Source organism: Megalobrama amblycephala, linkage group LG1 (assembly GCF_018812025.1).
Source record: "Megalobrama amblycephala isolate DHTTF-2021 linkage group LG1, ASM1881202v1, whole genome shotgun sequence".
Taxonomy (NCBI): domain Eukaryota; kingdom Metazoa; phylum Chordata; class Actinopteri; order Cypriniformes; family Xenocyprididae; genus Megalobrama; species Megalobrama amblycephala.
Window position 1 is genome coordinate 16,845,129 of NC_063044.1, and position 18,136 is coordinate 16,863,264.

General features: G+C 40.0%; 1 protein-coding gene across 9 annotated transcripts in view; it reads right to left on the minus strand.

Moving 5' to 3' along the window:
• Positions 1-18,136, minus strand: part of LOC125264553 (NACHT, LRR and PYD domains-containing protein 12-like) — a 143,300-nt gene that overhangs the window by 54,233 nt on the left and 70,931 nt on the right. The window contains exons 12-13 of one of the 9 annotated variants that reach the window (XM_048184018.1): positions 4,094-4,449; positions 3,592-4,056 (exon numbers count right to left, since the gene is read on the minus strand). The exons of the other annotated variants lie outside the window; for them this stretch is intronic. Coding sequence (XP_048039975.1) covers positions 3,880-4,056; positions 4,094-4,449 — 533 coding nt within the window. The 3' untranslated portion in view covers positions 3,592-3,879. Of the gene's footprint in view, positions 1-3,591; positions 4,057-4,093; positions 4,450-18,136 lie in introns of those variants that run through there. 9 annotated transcript variants of the gene reach the window in all.

An 18,136-nucleotide genomic window follows, 5' to 3' on the forward strand; every position in this document is an offset into this window, starting at 1 on the left:
GAGTGATCACTGGGGCGCCTCCCTGTCATGCATGTACATTAATAATTTTCCGCACAAACACTTGAATATGAATAGTAATAAAGCACATTTCTTTATCACAAATTCATTTTTATTTATCTTTTAAATATAGGCCTAATATGTGAGAAAATTGACATTTTGCATAAAGATAAATGTGCTTTGATGCATTTGTTGGATAACGTGGTTAAAGCGCCACTCAGTGGTCAAAAGCTGCAAATGCACTTTGCCGATGTGGCGGCGGCGGTAGAAACACCGTTTTGGATGGCCACCTACTGTAGCTAAACGTTATAACTTGTCAAAAGTCATTAGTGCATTAAGTAAATAATACACATAATAAGCATGTGCGTGAGTTTCAGATGAATTTACAGGTTTAAATATAAATACTAGGTTTACATATGAATCATTAAAGCCCTGACATTCGGTTCTATTTATTTAATGAATCATAATGCGATCGTATTATTCATTATGTTTGAGAGATCAACCACTGGTCGATGACCATAATGTTTGTATAAACTGTAGGTAACAACTGGTAAAATGTACTCCTAGGTCATAAAAACCGTAATGATACCTACACTTAAATATTTTCTTCATGTCATCAATTTGAGCAAAATCTCCTCCCATCCGTCGTCTGATTGGAATTTCGCAAGGATTCCTGGGTAGTTAAAGTGTGCGGAGCCTGCATCTATGCGGGCTACGCGGAAGACCGCTTCAAGGGTACAAAGGGGGCGCTGCTGAGCACACTTCAGAGCGTTAAAATGCTGAATGGGACGGCCTACGGACTCGTAGACTCGGCGAGCACGCACAATTTAAGTCCACAAGACCCAAAGTCCAAATGAAGTGCGCCATTTGGGACAGGCCCATTATAAAGGGAGTGCAGATGATGAAGTCCAGGTGCTGGAGATCCGTGAAGAGCGGGAGAGATGATGAGGAAGTGAGTGCAGGTGTGGAACAGGGAGGATCATGGGAGATGGAGTCCAGGAGAGACGTGAACTGTAACAGTTGCTATAACTAGCATAAATTATTCACATTGAATTAATGAAGCGTCTACAAGCATTTTTCTTTGTTTAGAATTAAACTGTAACAACAATCACCTATTATGATCCTCAGTGCGTAATAGATGTAGTAGCAACATTCGTCCCCATAGAGATGATGATGATGATGATGAGTAAGTTATATACAGTAAGTTTCTGTAAATAAGTATCTAAATCAATATTTCTGTATATGCTGCTTCGGCACCTGCACAAGATGAAATCGTAAATCTTCGTTCGATTGAAGGGGCGGGACGATGATGATGATGATGATGACTATAATACATTTCCTCGTGCAATACATACACATTTTCCATCATTGCAAGTTTAACAGGAGGGTTTTGCGTACCAAATATACGCCGAATATGACTTTGGAGTGAATGAAAACGCAAACTCGTAGTACAGATGCGCAGTAGCAGGAGACTGGGTTGGTCCAGAGACACAAAGGCCCGGTTTCACAGACAGAGCTTAGACTAAACCAGGATTAGTTCAGTTAGGATATTTAAGAAAGTTTAATAAACGTACCCCTGAAAAAACTAAAATGATTACTGCTTATTTTTATGTGACCAGTCAGTTTATAAAGTCGTGCTATATGATCCATTCTATAGCTTGTGAATAAATGTTCAACCGTGTGATCCAGGTTGTATTTCAGAGCAGAAGGACAGCAGCTGGACAGAAGGAGATCAGTTACACTGATGTTGGAGGTCAACATGTCTGTGTTCAGCAGTCCTATGGGTAATTCCACACATTTAACTGCTTATTTTCTAATTCAAATATGGGGTGTTAAACTACGTCAAGAGGCTTCTTGGCCTACTAGGCCTCTGCTGGAGGAGGACCTGGACATCAGCATTTTTTGCCAACATTCAACTATACAAGTGATAATGGAGGGAACAAATATGAGACTGGATGGTGTTATACAGGATGTACAGGAATTGAAGACAAGTCTGGAATTTACACAACATATGATGGAGGAGATGAAATCAGGACATAAAGAAATTGAAGCCAAAATAAAATCTTTTGAAAACGATATAATAAATTCAAAACGTGACATTGATGAAATGTTTACTAAGCTCGATTACATTGAAAAATCAACATAAAAGGAAAAATTTAGTCATTGACGGTAATAAGCAAGAAAGTTGGAGTGGTTTGGAGCAGAGGGTCCAACACATGTTCTCCACTAATCTTGGACTGGATGGGAAGGTTGAAATAGAGCGTGTCCAGAGGATGGGTCAGTACCAGGAGGGTGGAAGGCCCAGGAGAATTATGGTAAATCTGCTGCGCCTCAAAGACAAACGCATTCTTTCCTCTGCTAAAAAGCTCAAGGGGACTAACATCTACATAAATGAAGATTCCTCCGGGGCTGTGCTTCAGAGAAGAAAGGAACTGTGGCCCAAACTTAAAGCTGCTAGAGCCCAAGGTGAAAAGGCAATACTAAGGTATGATAAATTGGTATTTTTGCCTAGAGAGGAAAGCATCCAGAACTAAGACACATTTCAGTGTAAAAGTAATGTTTCTGACGTGTTAGAAGTTATATTCCTTATATCGCTAATGTGTACAACCAAAACTAGTAAAGGTTTGGATTTGGCACATCTAAACATTTGTAGTATAAAGAACAAAATACAAGACATTAATAATTTGATCCTGATCTGATCTCGACAGAATAAAAGCATGTTTGACAACAAGAAATGCTTTATTCATTATGATCTTAACCAGAAAAAGGCAGTACATTTTGTGATTAAATCTTTTTCATTCATAGAATTGAGTACATTTATTTGTGAGACAACATAAGTCATCTGTTAAAGAAAACAAAACTTGTGAAGTGACCAGATTTCTGAAATGGAAACCGGGGATATTTCCTATTTGAGTGCTCAAAATATCACCAAAATCTCATTTGTTATTAATCTATTAATTAATTAAAAACTGGGGACAATACAGTTTTGAATGTTTTATATATATATATATATATCAGTCAAGCAATGAATTAATGCATGAATTAATACAATTATTATATTTTATTAACTGACAACAATAGGAATAAAAGTAAGCATCACAATAAATAAACACACACACACAAGTCAACAACACATGAAACAACGCTTTATTCAAACTTATTGATCAACAATCACGTGTTCACAGTCCTGCTGCATCTCAACACGTCACAATCTGGCGAGAATCAGTACGTCACTCCGGGTAATTCTCGCTACTCTTTTATGATCACTGAGGTTTCTGACACACTTATTCTCTCGCCTGCTGTATAGTAGAGAAGTAGACGGTTTGAGACTCTTTCAGTCAGAGTGTCTCAACTCTCATATTTAATGAATGAATAGTTGTTCTCACTGTCCAATGACAGCGCGTGTTACATTCACAGTGACAGAGGATTGGCTCTTCACACTGAGGTGAAAGCTGATTGGTTGCTCCATGTGTGTCCTGACCAATGGCGTTTTTAACTCGACTGACAAACGGATAAAGAAAAGCAATTGGCCAATGCTTTTAAAAAGAGATTTAAAATGATTTATTAATGTACATTTAAAACATGAATCAAATAAACAGTTTTAAATGTGTGTATTTATTGATGCGTGTAAAAATGTCCATTTGTGTTTGAATGATTAAATTGATGAATTGATTGTTGATGTTATTTTTCAGTGGGTTAGTGGATCTAAATCTGTAAGTGTCACTCCTGCTCCTCATAACGACACCACATGACACAATATACATGAACACTGAGTTCAACATTTATTACAATATTTCAACATTTACTTCATCATGTGACTCTGAGTCATTAACACACATTTATTGTGTCCTGATATTTCAGTGTTAATGTCATGAAGAGACTCTAGAACAGTTTCACTGATGATCCATTAGACCAAACAGTAAACCCAATCCCAGGATAGAGCGGTTGAGTGAATGTGGTCTGGACTGTGTGGATGAGGATCATTGTGTCTCCAGAGACGCTGTAGAAGGACAGAGTTCCTGCTCTGTGATCCACATACACTCCTACTCTATAGTGATTCTTCCTCATTCACTGTTCTGCTGATGATGGGTTTTACAGGGAGATCAGTCTGTATCATATTGTGTCTGAATGAGTATCTGGAGGGAGAGCAGGTCAAACTCCAGGACTGATCATTATATCCAAACACACACTCTTTACCTGTTCCCTTCCTGCTGATGCTCTTATATGACACTGATATACGCACAACACGTCCACTCCACTCAATCTCCCAGTAACAGCGTCGATCACACACACTCTCTCTACACAACACCTGATGATTATACACACCATCAAATCTGTCTGGATGATCAGGATACGACTGTGGTGTGTCAGTGACAGTAATCACTGTGTTCCTCTCAGACAGATGGAGGTGTGTATTCACTGTGTTCAGATCCAGAGTGATCCGATGGGAATCTGATGGAGATAAAACACATCACAATCAGGAATCATCAATCTGTCCATCTTTTAATCTACACTGTAAACATGATTTCTGCTGCTTGTTAAATGAACTTCATTAAAATGAGTTAAAGCACACAATTACTGCACATTCTGTCCTGATTTAATGGAGTAAATCCACTTAAACACGTCAAACTGAAGTTGACTTCATCATTATTGGTGTTGAACGAACTGAAACTGGGCAGTTCCCAGCATGCTTTGCTCTGGTCTGGAGACTTTAAAAATAAAAATTATAATGTTACTTGATTTGTGACACCATTAGTATTGTGATACTTTTGTTTTTTCTCTCTTTTTCATTTCAATTATGGTGTATACAGTGTTTGATATAGAATGATACGTAATCTTTAAAATCTTTCACTCCTGTTTCCCTGAAGTAGCATAACCAGGTGATTGTTATTAGACTAATTAACTGCTGCTCAAGATGAACTTTCAATGTGTTTGCTTGGATTACCTTCTATTATGAGTAAATAATTGTGTGTTTGACAGTGAACACTCTCACAGAAGACGAGATAAATAGACGAGACAGTACAAATGCTGTAAATGTCTTGAAATAATGTTTTCTGGATGTTCAGGTTCTTCCTCTCAGTCTTTATTCATCTTTTTCCATGGTTTCTCAACAGAAATTAATAAAAGTTGATTATGCCAGTTGTATCGTAACTGTATAGTATAGCGGGACACATTGTAACGCAGAACGAACCCAATCTGGATTATAAACCTGGTCAGTGTCTTCTGATAGTTACTGAAGCATTAAAGGGATGAAAATAATATCAGATTTGTCTCATTTTACATAAACACAAAAATATAGATGAAAAATAAACTTAAGTAATAAATTAACTTTTGCTATTGTTAAATAAATGTTCAGTGATATCTTCCAAAGATTTCTGAATTTTGGTGCATTTTTTTCTCTGTATTTTGTCTATATGGCTACTAGTAAATAAGTTTGTTCATGCTAGCGTGTGTTGAAGTTTTTAAACCACGTGTGTTACAACTAACCCCGCATTACATGATTAACGAACAACAAAGCCTCACTTTCTTTCCAGTCACGTGAAAGCTTCACTTTGTGCATTGAATGTTTGAACCCAGACCACTACCAAGTTCAAAACCCTTTACTAACATTTTAAATACGTAACAATATACACTACCGTTCAAAAGTTTGGGATCAGTAACATTTTTAATGTTTTATAAAGAAGTTTCGTCTGCTCACCAAGACTGCATTTATTTAATTACAAAATACAGTAAAAACAGTAATATTGTGAAATATTATTACAATTTAAAACAACTGTTTTCTATGTGAATATACAGTAAAGTGTAATTTATTCCTGTGATCAAAGCTGAATTTTCAGCATCATTACTCCAGTCTTCAGTGTCACATGATCCTTCAGAAATCATTCTAATATGATGATTTGATGATCAAGAAACATTTATAGTGCACAGATGTACAAAATATTTGTGTATAATATTTTTTTTTCAGGATTCCTTGACTAGAAAGTTCAAACAAACAGCGTTTATTTGAAATATAATCTGTTGTTACATTTTAAATGTCTTTACTGTCACTTTGATTGATTTAATGCATCCTTGCTGAAAAAAATATTAATTTCTTTAAATTCTTCTCAAAAAAATAAAAATATAAATTCTTATATCTATATATATATATAACATTGTCATATGTTCTGTCATATAACCGGTAAAACAATAAAATCACAGCAAAATTTACTTGCCTTCAACAACTCAGTAGGAATTATTAGTATTATTGTAATTATTGTTTTTGCTGTTACATTTATTGCCAGACTTTAATATGTGAATTATTTTATCAGAAAACTGAACTCATTTAGCGTCGTCAGGCTTTTATTTGTGCTTAACGGATTAACCCTCAGGGGTCTGAGGATTTTTGGGACCCTGGAGAAGTTTTGACATGCCCTGACATTTGTGCTTTTTTCAGTTGTTCATAAACATATTAATGGAAAAAGTGTCATTACACTGTATTCAGCACAAACTAGGCTACAATAATATGTGAGGAACATGTATGTACATGTTTGTGTTTTTGAAGGAATAACGTTTATGCGTGGTTATTGAAAAAACAAAAAACTTAAGTCACTGAAATAAGGCCAAAAAAAGTATATTAAAACTGTGTTCATAAGACTTCTGGGTATTGGAGGTTGTAGACTAGAGTTTTTGCTTCAGAATGAAGTAAAAATTATCCTTCCTAATCCTTCATATAAAACAATAGAGAGATTTAAATTTTCTAAGACACTTTTGGTCAAGAAACACAGTATGCATGGAGGCATGAATCCTCATGTATAATGGGTGATTCTCACCTGAGAAGACAAAAGAATTGAATAATAATGACCTGAAATTACTTGCATATTAATGAGGCCTTTCAGTCAGGTAGGCTGTGAAAAAACCCTCTGTGATCATGCTGATAACAGGATTAAAGTCCACTCAGGACAAAAAAAACATGATTTTTGTGATCTCATGCATGCACGTATTATTGCACATGATATGAAGAAAATTGTGTATAGGCCTATGTTAAATTACACTACCAGTCAAAAGATTGAACACATTATAATGCCATTATAATGTTTTTAAAAGAAGTCTCAAGTCTCTAACCAAATAATGGTTTTCTATTTTAATATACTTTAAAATATAATGTATTTCTGTGATGCAAAGCGTCTGAACATTCCTACCTCTAGGGCATTTCATATAGGCTACTATATTTGTTATATTATAGAGCCTAAATGTTGATGTGCAGTTGACAAACTATACATCATTAAAAAGATCTAAGACTCAAGCTTCATATTTTGACTCTTAAAATCTTATATTGACCATAATTTCTTAATATGCTTAAAAGCATACACATTTGGAGAAATATTGATGGATTCTCATATGTTTATATCAATTTTCTATACAGAAGTAATATTTATTATTCTATATTGATTGTCATCATTATGAGCGCTGGATGCTGTGTTTTTAATTCATTTGCAGCCGGAGGGCGCTCTGCCCCTTTTGTCCACAAATGCCTCAGTAAAAGAAGAGGAATATCATGTGACAATCAAGGAACTAACAGAGGCAAGAGATCGCTAAATATGGCTATTCAAAACACTTTTGAAGACAATAAATACACGATTGAGATGATGAATGCATGTATTGCCTCTGAATTTGCGTCTGAATAGCGCTGGCTCCGTGGGCGTGGCCGCATTAGCGGATAATGAGCTGAATCACAGACTTCTGACATGGCTCTCTTTTCATACAGATTACATAAACACAGAAGGTTTGTTTTCGATTTGACTTACATGTTTTAAAACCTGACATCTTAACGTTTTTTTAGACATAAGTGTAATTTTTTTGTCATTAGTATTCACTAAGTTACAGTTAATTTTCTAAGAACTATCAGATTGGAGTTCGTTCAGAGGGAGACGAGAGATCACGCATCATGTTAGTTTTCTTTATTTTACAAAGAGCACAACATTTTGTTTTTACTCTGAGTGTACACAAATAAAAGAAGATATTCCACAGATTAAAATGGTGTATAACTCTTAATTGTATGTGCAACATTGACGGAGTACTTTTGAGTCTCTTTCACACTGATAAGAAAAAACCACGGTGGTATCGCCGGCGATACCTTCAGACCTCAGAGTGTTAAACAGCGGAGCTGCGCACGCAGGTTTATGGCTGCTGTAAATGTTACCTGACACAAGATGGCGCTGTTTTCAACACTCTTGATGCTCTGAAACTTTTTTCCTGAAACATTCAGAGAAAAGCTTCAAAGATTTAAGAGCTCATTTCTCCATCCCTACTCTAGTTTAGGCCTTTTGCAAATGTTTCAATCAAGTTTAGCTGTTTTAGAGAGCGTTTAAACATGTTGAGCTTGTTTTGTTAAATCTGTAATGTCATTTTTTTATGTGTGGAAAAAGCGACGAAACTAAACTATCCAATCAGATGCATCCAGCCATGCACACACATACACACTTTTGACTTTACAACACACGAACACACACCTTTATTTACTCTCATTCTCTCTTGATATGTCATGAGTGTACGCAGACAGATTTTAATAATCAATTTAAAAAATAAAAACGGCATTAATTAGCGTCTCTCAGTGCGTACAGCTGCAGGCGCCACTGCATCATGTGACCCTTACAAAGCTGGATGTTGGTATTCAGATACTCAGATGTTCAGCCACAAATCTTTTCATCATTTATTATTTAAAGCGTTATTAAAGTGAAAACCATTAGAATAATTTAACACCACAGTGTGTGTTACTGGTTCACAGGGAGTGTGTTTCTATGAAACACATTTTGACTTTAGTTTTTGTCTTGTGATGATTCAAGGCGAGTAATTAGAAACCTTTATTGTCTTTAGAGCTGAATCAGCACTTGATTCATATCTGAAGAAATAAAGTCATTAGGGGTCAAAGTTCATCATGCTGAATTCAACCATAAAGCATCATAAAGCACAACTGTGTCATCATTCAGATCAGTTCAGATCAGTTCAGTTCAGTTCAGTTCAGTGTGAAATCACTGAATGATCCTCAAAGTTCATCAATGATCAGCTTCATTCAGCTGTGAGCAGCTCTACAGAAAGAAACTGTGTCATCATTCAGCTCAGTTCAGAGTTCATTCAGTTCAAGATCAGGACTGATGGAGTTCATCAGTTATCAATCAAACCTGAATAAGCTCTTATGAAGCGTCACTGATATCACTCAGATCAATATAAGAGTCTTTTAAACTCCAGCCGAGCTCAAGATCACAGTGGCATTGAGAAAAAGATGTTCTGATGCTGGTTTAAGAGTCAAAAGTGATGCTGAAGATGTTACTGAAACTCAACTATAGTGAGAAATCTCTCAAAGCCTCCTAAAGAGTGTGTGTGTTACTGCCCCCTAGAGGAACATGATGAAGCTGATCTGACTGAGACTGATACTCAAACATTAATACATTCATACAGTGTTCAATCTCATCTTCACAGGGAGTGTCTTGATACTTGCACCTGAAAGATCATCTACATTCATATATTTATGTCGTTTGTAATTCAGGATTAACCCTAAACCATGTGACGTGAGTGACACAAACATTTGAGAGGCTGTGGGGAGAGGCAGGGGAGGTTTGGCTCTCATTTCTCGGTTTCATGTTGAAAGTTGTGAATATTTAGATAGATATATTGACTTTGTTCATAAATGTGTTCATCTTACGGGCAGCATTTAAAACAGCATGAAGTGTGAAATCTACTGACCTTCTGATAAAAGTTGATATATTTCACATATTTACCATATCTGGAGGGGACTTACATGTTTAAAAGCTGTTGTTGAGTGTTATCTTATTACGTTTCTGTTGAAGTTTCGTGAATTTAAAATGATTAGCCTGTAAATGTTTGTTTCACCCGCGTCACGTTGCCCGTTTGGGGTATAAATCAGCTGAAAACACAACGCTTGTTTGGCAATGCGTGTCACAACATTATAGCCAGATTTATTCTCTCATAACTTTAAACATTGAACAATAAGTATAATGCCTATTGATGAATATATTGTATAATATCTAATACGCAAGTTTCTAGGCCCTATAAATGATCAATATGACCAAAACTTTGCTGAAAAACTTGTTGTTCATGTAGTGATATGAACTCAAGTATTGTTGATCATTAATATCATTAGTTATCATTTGTTAAATATGGTTCTTGTGTTAAATGAATATGAAAATATATTTGTATATAGTGCTGTGCAATGATGCCAAACATCACTTAGACCTGCAGACGCTGGCGGGTGACGCTAGAGGGTGATCGAGAGCCGCAGGACAGGAGCTTCATTTACAGATGAAGAAGTCACTGAATAACTCATTCCTTGCTCTGTTTGTGTGTTTTTACAGGTAAGATGAGCGATGTGGCATCACAGTGTCTGTTTATACGATAGTTATATGTCTTAGTTTGATGAACTTGCATATTAAATCGATAAATTTAGCTCCATCAGCGGTTGAGATGCGGTCGGTGACTCCGCGCGAGGCATTACGACATAATAGCGTGCTTAAAGGGTCATGAAACCCCAGAACACATTTTGAGCTGTGAACAGATATGTATAGGCTGTGCATCATTGAAAACACTAAAGATACTCATTAATTTCATTTATCATTTGAAATTAGTTATTTTTGCATTTTTCAGAGCGATTTCTGTCTTCCGGTTTGAAAAGCAAAGTCGCAGCAACATCACAAAATCTGACGTCATCGTGTGCTACCCATAGACTGTAAAAAAATATGGACGAAGTGTCCGTGACGTCACCCATAGAGTTTTGAACAGCAGTTTTGACGCGTAAATGAGGCCACGGCCATCTTAGCTGCGCGTCACCGCACGTCACTCCCGGATAACTGAAAATGGGCAAAGAGGCGGGGAGGTGGTTTGAGCTGATGTGACTGGTTGCTGAAACCACGCCCGCCTAGCTCGACGTGACCATGTTAGCAAGCAAAGGAGCTATCTATCTAGATACTATCGAAATTATTAATGAATATAAGTTCCCTTTCGATACTTCACTCGTACTGCGTATGGGGAAAGGTCTCCTTTTCCCCTGTTACTGAAGCCGGGCGAGACATATGTTATATATATACAGGTCCTTCTCAAAAAATTAGCATATTGTGATAAAAGTTCATTATTTTCCATAATGTAATGATAAAAATTAAACTTTCATATATTTTAGATTCATTGCACACCAACTGAAATATTTCAGGTCTTTTATTGTTTTAATACTGATGATTTTGGCATACAGCTCATGAAAACCCAAAATTCCTATCTCAAAAAATTAGCATATCATGAAAAGGTTCTCTAAACGAGCTATTAACCTAATCATCAATTGGCCTGCCAACTCTCCTGACCTGAACCCCATAGAGAATCTGTGGGATATTGTGAAGAGAAAGTTGAGAGACGCAAGACCCAATACTCTGGATGAGCTTAAGGCCGCTATCGAAGCATCCTGGGCCTCCATAACACCTCAAGCAGTGCCACAGGCTGATTGCCTCCATGCCACGCCGCATTGAAGCAGTCATTTCTGCAAAAGGATTCCCGATCAAGTATTGAGTGCATAACTGAACATAATTATTTGAAGGTTGACTTTTTTTGTATTAAAAAACACTTTTATTTTATTGGTCGGATGAAATATGCTAATTTTTTGAGATTTTGGGTTTTCATGAGCTGTATGCCAAAATCATCAGTATTAAAACAATAAAAGACCTGAAATATTTCAGTTGGTGTGCAATGAATCTAAAATATATGAAAGTTTAATTTTCATCATTACATTATGAAAATAATGAACTTTTATCACAATATGCTAATTTTTTGAGAAGGACCTGTATATATATATATATATATATATATATATATATATATATATATATATATATATATATATATATATATATATATTTCAGTTTATAGTGTATTTCTGCCGAGTTTGCTGAATTTCTCAGCGCGTTGCTTGCCGGTTCTGCCCTGCAAACCGCGTTCTTTGAGAAATATAACGACACTCTCACCCGTCTCAGGTGAGACCTGTTATTTATATATTCAGTATATCAGTCGATGTAGCGTATTTATTCCAGTCTCTCTGCGTGTCGTTTGCCGGCCCTGCCCCTGCAAGCCACGTTCATGAGGATGTATGCGCTCACTGAAAGCGAGCTCAATGCTCATTTGTGCTCGGTGGAACTAGCATGCTCATTATGCTGGACCTCTGTTCATGTGACTTGCTGGCTCTGCCCTGCAAGCCATGTTCATTGAGGAAGAGCAGTCTCACTTCCGACACCGCTCTGCTGAATATATCTTGATGCTCTCCCTTGACTCAGGTGGAAAACATGATGTATATTTTTTCCAAGAAGCATATATCTGTTTGCTGAGTTTCTCAGCGTGTCGTTTGCCGGTCTCAACCCGCAAACCACGTTCATGAGGATGTATGCGCTCACTGAAAGCGAGCTCAATGCTCATTTGTGCTTGGTGGAACTAGCATGCTCATTATGCTGGACCTCTGTTCATGTGACTTGTGGGCTCTGCCCTGCAAGCCATGTTCATTGAGGAAGAGCGGTCTCACTTCCGACACCGCTCGGCTGAATATATCCTGATGCTCTCCCTTGACTCAGGTGGGACACATGATGTATGTTTTTTTTCCAAGAAGCATATATCTGTTTGCTGAGTTTCTCAGCGTGTCGTTTGCCGGTTTCACCCCGCAAACCACGTTCATGAGGATGCGTGAGCATTTCTAAAAACTAGCCGGTGTGCAGGCCCCATCCCAGCAGCCCGCCACCCGGCGCCATTCAACCCCTTGTCCAGGCCATCCCCGGAGTATCAAGTGGGTTCTGGGGATAATATCTCAAGGCTACTCGCTCCAGTTTGCTCGCAGACCCCCGAGTTTTGGCGGGGTGCTTCCCACTTCAGTAAACACGGACGACGCTCACGTCCTCTGAGCCGAAGTGAAGGGGCCTATAGAAATAGTCTCTCCCTCAGAGAGCGATTACAGCCATTACTTCCTCATTCCCTAGGGTGATGGTGGTCTCAGACCCATCAAGATTAGACCTCAGACTCCTGAACTTTTTCCTCATGCGACGGAAGTTCAAGAGGTTAACGCTGAAGCAGATCCTCACGCAGGTTTGCCCCGGGGACTGGTTCTGCTTGCTGGACCTAAAAGATGCATACTTTCACATCCAGATAGCCCCCCATCACAGGTGATTCTTGAGATTCGCATTTGAGGGTGTGGCTTACCAATATACGGTCCTTCCATTTGGGCTGTCCCTAGCTCCTCGCACTTTTATCAAGTGCATGAACGCGGCGCTTTCCCCACTGAGACAGTTGGGAATCCGGGTTCTCAATTATCTCGATGACTGGCTTATCCTAGCCCAGTCACATGGAGTGCCTGGGTGTCAGAGTCAACTTTGCCAAGAGCTCACTGCTCCCCAGCCAACGTGTAATGTTCCTGGGTGCAGTCTTCGACTCAGCCTTTATGACGGCTGTAGTATCGCCAGAGCGCGCTCTGGCCATTCAGCAGCTCGCGGCATTGGTCAGGAACAGAGCCTATCTTCCTCTGAAGTACTTCCTCTGAAGATGCTAGGGCTGATGGCTTCCGCCTTCCCGGTTCTGCAGCTCGGCCTTCTTCGGATGCGGCCTCTGCAATACTGGTTGAAGTTCCGGGTCCCTCCTCACGCCTGGCGGCACGGCCGCTTGCGTCTCGGGGTCAGTCAGGCCTGTTTGACAGCTCTGAAACCCTGGATGAACCCTGTATGGTTCAGTCAAGGTGTACCCCTACAGGCGGTGTCCAGAAGGACGGTGCTCTCAACAGATGCATCCAACACAGGTTGGGGTGCTCTTTGAAAGGGCAGACCGGCCTTCGGCTCGTGGTCTCACGAAGAAAGCCATCTGCACATCAACTGCCTCGAGATGTTGGCAGTGATTCGAGCCCTTCACGCGTTTAGGCACACCTGACGGGATGCCACATCTTAAGTCCAGTCAGACAGCATGACAGTGGTGTCATACATAAATCACCGGGGGGGTCTTTCGTCCAGCCGCTTATGCGCTCTGGCGAAGCATCTTCTGGAATGGGCACTACCAAGGTTTGTCACTCAGAGTGACTCGCATACCCGAGAGAACAAACTTGGGAGCAGATATGCTATCTCGGAGCAATGTCCCCTCAGATGAGTGGATGCTCCACCCCCAGACTGTTCTCACAATCTGGGAGTCCTTCGGGAAGGCAGAGGTAGACCTCTTCGCCTCAGAAGACAACTCTCAACTGCCCAATTTATTTCTCAAAGGAGGACGATGCGCTGGCTCACGTCTGGCCCAGCACCCTCCTTTATGCTTTTCCCCCGATTGCTCTGATCTCGCAGATCATCAGACGAATCAGGGAAGACAAGCACAGAGTCCTCCTGGTGGCCCTGCTCTAGAGGAGCCAAGTTGGTCCTCAGAGCTGTTCAGGGTTTCCACGAAAGCTCCGTGGCCGATCCCCCTGAGACGGGACCTCCTCTCTCAAGCGAACAGGACGATTTGACATCCCCAGCCAGAACTCTGGGCTCTGCACTTCTGGTCCCTCGATGGGAGCCTGCTAACCTCCCCAGGGACGTGCTGAATACCATCTCTCAGGCAAGAGCTCAGTCCACGAGACGCCTCTACGCCCAGAAATGGTCGGTCTTTGTTAGCCGGTGTTCTGCACACAACATAGACCCAGTGGAGTGTGATGTATCTCCGATACTGTCTTCCTCCAGGAGCGTCTAGAACTGGGTCGCACCCCTTCAACGCTCAAAGTTTACGTAGCAGCCATCGCAGCGTTTCACGCTCCCATCGCTGGCCAGTCAGTGGGACGAAACAACCTTGTGGTGCGTTTCTTGAGAGGTTCTAGGCGATTGAATCCACCTCATCCTCTCACCGTTCCCACCTGGGACCTCTCTTTGGTCCTCAGAGCTCTCAAAGGGCCTCCCTTTGAGCCACTGTGTTCAGCTGACCTCAGACCCCTGATGCTCAAAACCACTCTGCTACTTGCACTAGCATCGGTTAAGCATGTTGGTGACTTGCAGGCCCTCTCCGTGAGCCCTGCATGCCTTGAGTTCGGGCCCAACGACTCCAAGGTCGTTTTGAAACCTAGGCATGGCTACGTCCCTAAGGTGCTCTTGACTCCATTCAGAGCACAGGTCATTTCCCTCTCAGCGCTTCCTCCCTCGTCTGACGAGCGAGAGCTGGAATTGCTCTGCCCTGTCAGGGCATTAAGGACCTACGTTGAGCGATCAGAGCCTTTCCGGCAATCTGCTTTAGAGACCGCACCAAAGGGTCTTCGGTCTCAAAGCAACGTCTTGCGCGTCAGGTAGTCAATGCTATTACTCTTGTTACTCCTCTATGGGCCTCAACTGCCCCATAGGAGTTAGAGCCCACTCCACTAGAGGAATGGCTTCCTCTTGGGCCTGGTCTAGTGGAGTTTCGATTAAAGACATCTGTGAGGCGGCCGGCTGGTCCTCGCCGTCCACTTTTGTCAGATTTTATCATTTGGACGTCCCGACCTTACAAGCTCGGTCATCTCGGTATGATCCAGCGGCCTCTATCAAGCTCCGCTTCATGCCACTCTGGGAGTTACTTCCCTTTTGGTAGTGTAACGAGGGTTCGATGGCTCCGGCCTTCTCACTTGTTCTCTGGTTCCCTCGCGGTGTCCAAGACAAGTCCAGTCGTTCCCTGCCGTGGCACAGCGCGGTTGAATTCGTTCCCCATACGCAGTACGAGTGTATCGGTTACTAACGTAACCTCGGTTCCCTGAGATATGGAACGAGTACTGCGTTACATGCCGTGCCACGAGGCTGCGGCTTCAGTGTCGTCGCTTCAGTCGAATGACCTGAAATCCTATGGCGAAGCGCCTGCTTATATAGCCCTAAACCCCGCCCATTTCGGCGGGAATATTCGCGCGCTCTGTCGCCATAGGTCGCGCAGCTATGCCGCGCCGTCATTGGTTCAACAACTTGTCTATGAGTGAACCAATGACGATGCAGTTACACTGCGTTATTGAAAAAGGCTTCAGTAACGGGGAAAAAGGAGACCTTTCCCCATACGCAGTACTCGTTCCGTATCTCAGGGAACCGAGGTTACGTTAGTAACCGAGTACGTTTTATCATCAGAACGTTCTAAAGGTTTACTGTCAATCTACGGTGTTTTTTTAAGATATAGATGCTCCAACACCAGTAATTTGTGTTGGGTGTGCAAATAACAACATGGAAAATTAAAATGGGACTTCATACCTTTATAATAGAGATCGCGAGATGAATCCAATCTGTGGCACTTGGGTAAAATATAAATGTCCATTGCAAAACAAAAAACAGTACTTTTTAGCCATGAAATATTGATATATTATCCATTGTTTGCATAACATTTCTTCTGAATGATCTGCTCTCTGTCATCGTTCTTCAATAAATAATGCAATCTGAGCAGCGTTTATGTTGTAAAACTGTATACGATCGTATCTAACAAACAAATGAGTCCGTGTCCAAAGTATATTTTTTCAAAATAGTGCAGCAGTTTTAGTTATAATATCCAAGCAGTGCTGTCAGATTTTGATATCCTCTCGCCATTGTCATTGTAGTAAATCTCACAACCAAAACTTTCAGCCAATGCCACGATCCAACAACGTGTGTTCTGTTTCTTCCGCATGCATGCACATCTACACAGACACACATCAGTCTCGAATATTATGCAGCAAGCCATATTTTATAATTGTATAAAATAATCGAGCACAAATACGGCTGAGATGCCAAATTCAGCGGCTGGAATTAGCTGAGGTAAAGTGACGGCTCACAGACAGCAGCGCAATCTACCTGTGACTCAAGTGACCACGCCCTTAATTATGCAGAACTTTAAGGCTTAATATAATTTAAACAGATGAGTTAGAAAAAAATCCCCCCCCCCCTCACAGTTGTCATGAAGGGCAAAATTAGCAGTATAGACCAAAACCACAATTTGAACCAACTTGTAAACATGTTTTTTTCTGCTGTAAACTTGGCCAATTTAACATGGGACTCAATGAGATTCTGCTCTCTTTTGGAGCCTGTCCCTAGCGGCCAGTTGATGAATCGCAGTTTAAGTCACTTCCGTATTGGCTTCACGAGAGACTTTGGGAGGTTGCCGCTTGTTGCTACCGGAGTTACGAGATTTTTGGTTTCCGGAGGCTGAGCTTACATGAATATTAATGAGTTTGGCAGACATGCACGATTTCACATGAAACTGAGAATTTTAGTTCACATTCAATCTCAAGACATTAGTGGATTATTCCATAAAGATAACTATACTCTCAGCGTCACGGGCGGCTGACTTACGCCTAAACTACAGTTGTTTTCTTCTAGGTAACAGTTTATAATGTTGTCATTAGTATGCTGGATTTGTGCAGTCGTCTGTAACTGAATGACAGACCTTCAGCTATCGTCTACAATGAGTTCAGTTCTCTGAGCTCTTCCTTCGTCCCCTGCGATGTAACCGCTGATAGGCCTGTATAAATGTGTCTGTGTGGACATAATATTGCTGTAACTACAGACTATGGTGTGATTATACACGTGTTAGCTCACCTGTTCACACTAACATTCTCTGGTTTTCCGGTTGGCATTAAAAAAATACTTAAATACAAGCAAGTACATTTGTAGTACATTGTTTATTTTGGTGCTAAATAAAAGTGTCAGAGTTATCCACTATAAATACACTATTTTAAAGTATATTTGTACTTCAGTAGTACTTCACTGCACTTGGAAAAGTATACTATATACCACTACTACTTAAATAGATTTTTAGAGCATTGAAATAAAGTATACTACCTCAAAAATATACAGAGGAGTTTTATTAGTGTATTTGTTAAAAGTGTGCTTTGAATGCTTTAAAAATTATTTCAATCTTAGTAGACATTTATCTAGTAATCCTAAGTTTAAATGAAATTCATTTTATTACAAATATATTACTAATGTTCTAGTTATAAGTACATTTTCCCAACTGTGGTACTTAAGTACACTTAATATAAATGCACTAGAACTAACACTTCAAATGATTTTAAGTGTAGTCAGATAAAGTAAACCAAATATACAGTGTTTTATAAGTGCATTACTTAAAAGTGTGCTATGAATGCTTTACATAAAATTCTACTGGATTTTTATATATACTGTCACTAAGTTCAATTTTAATG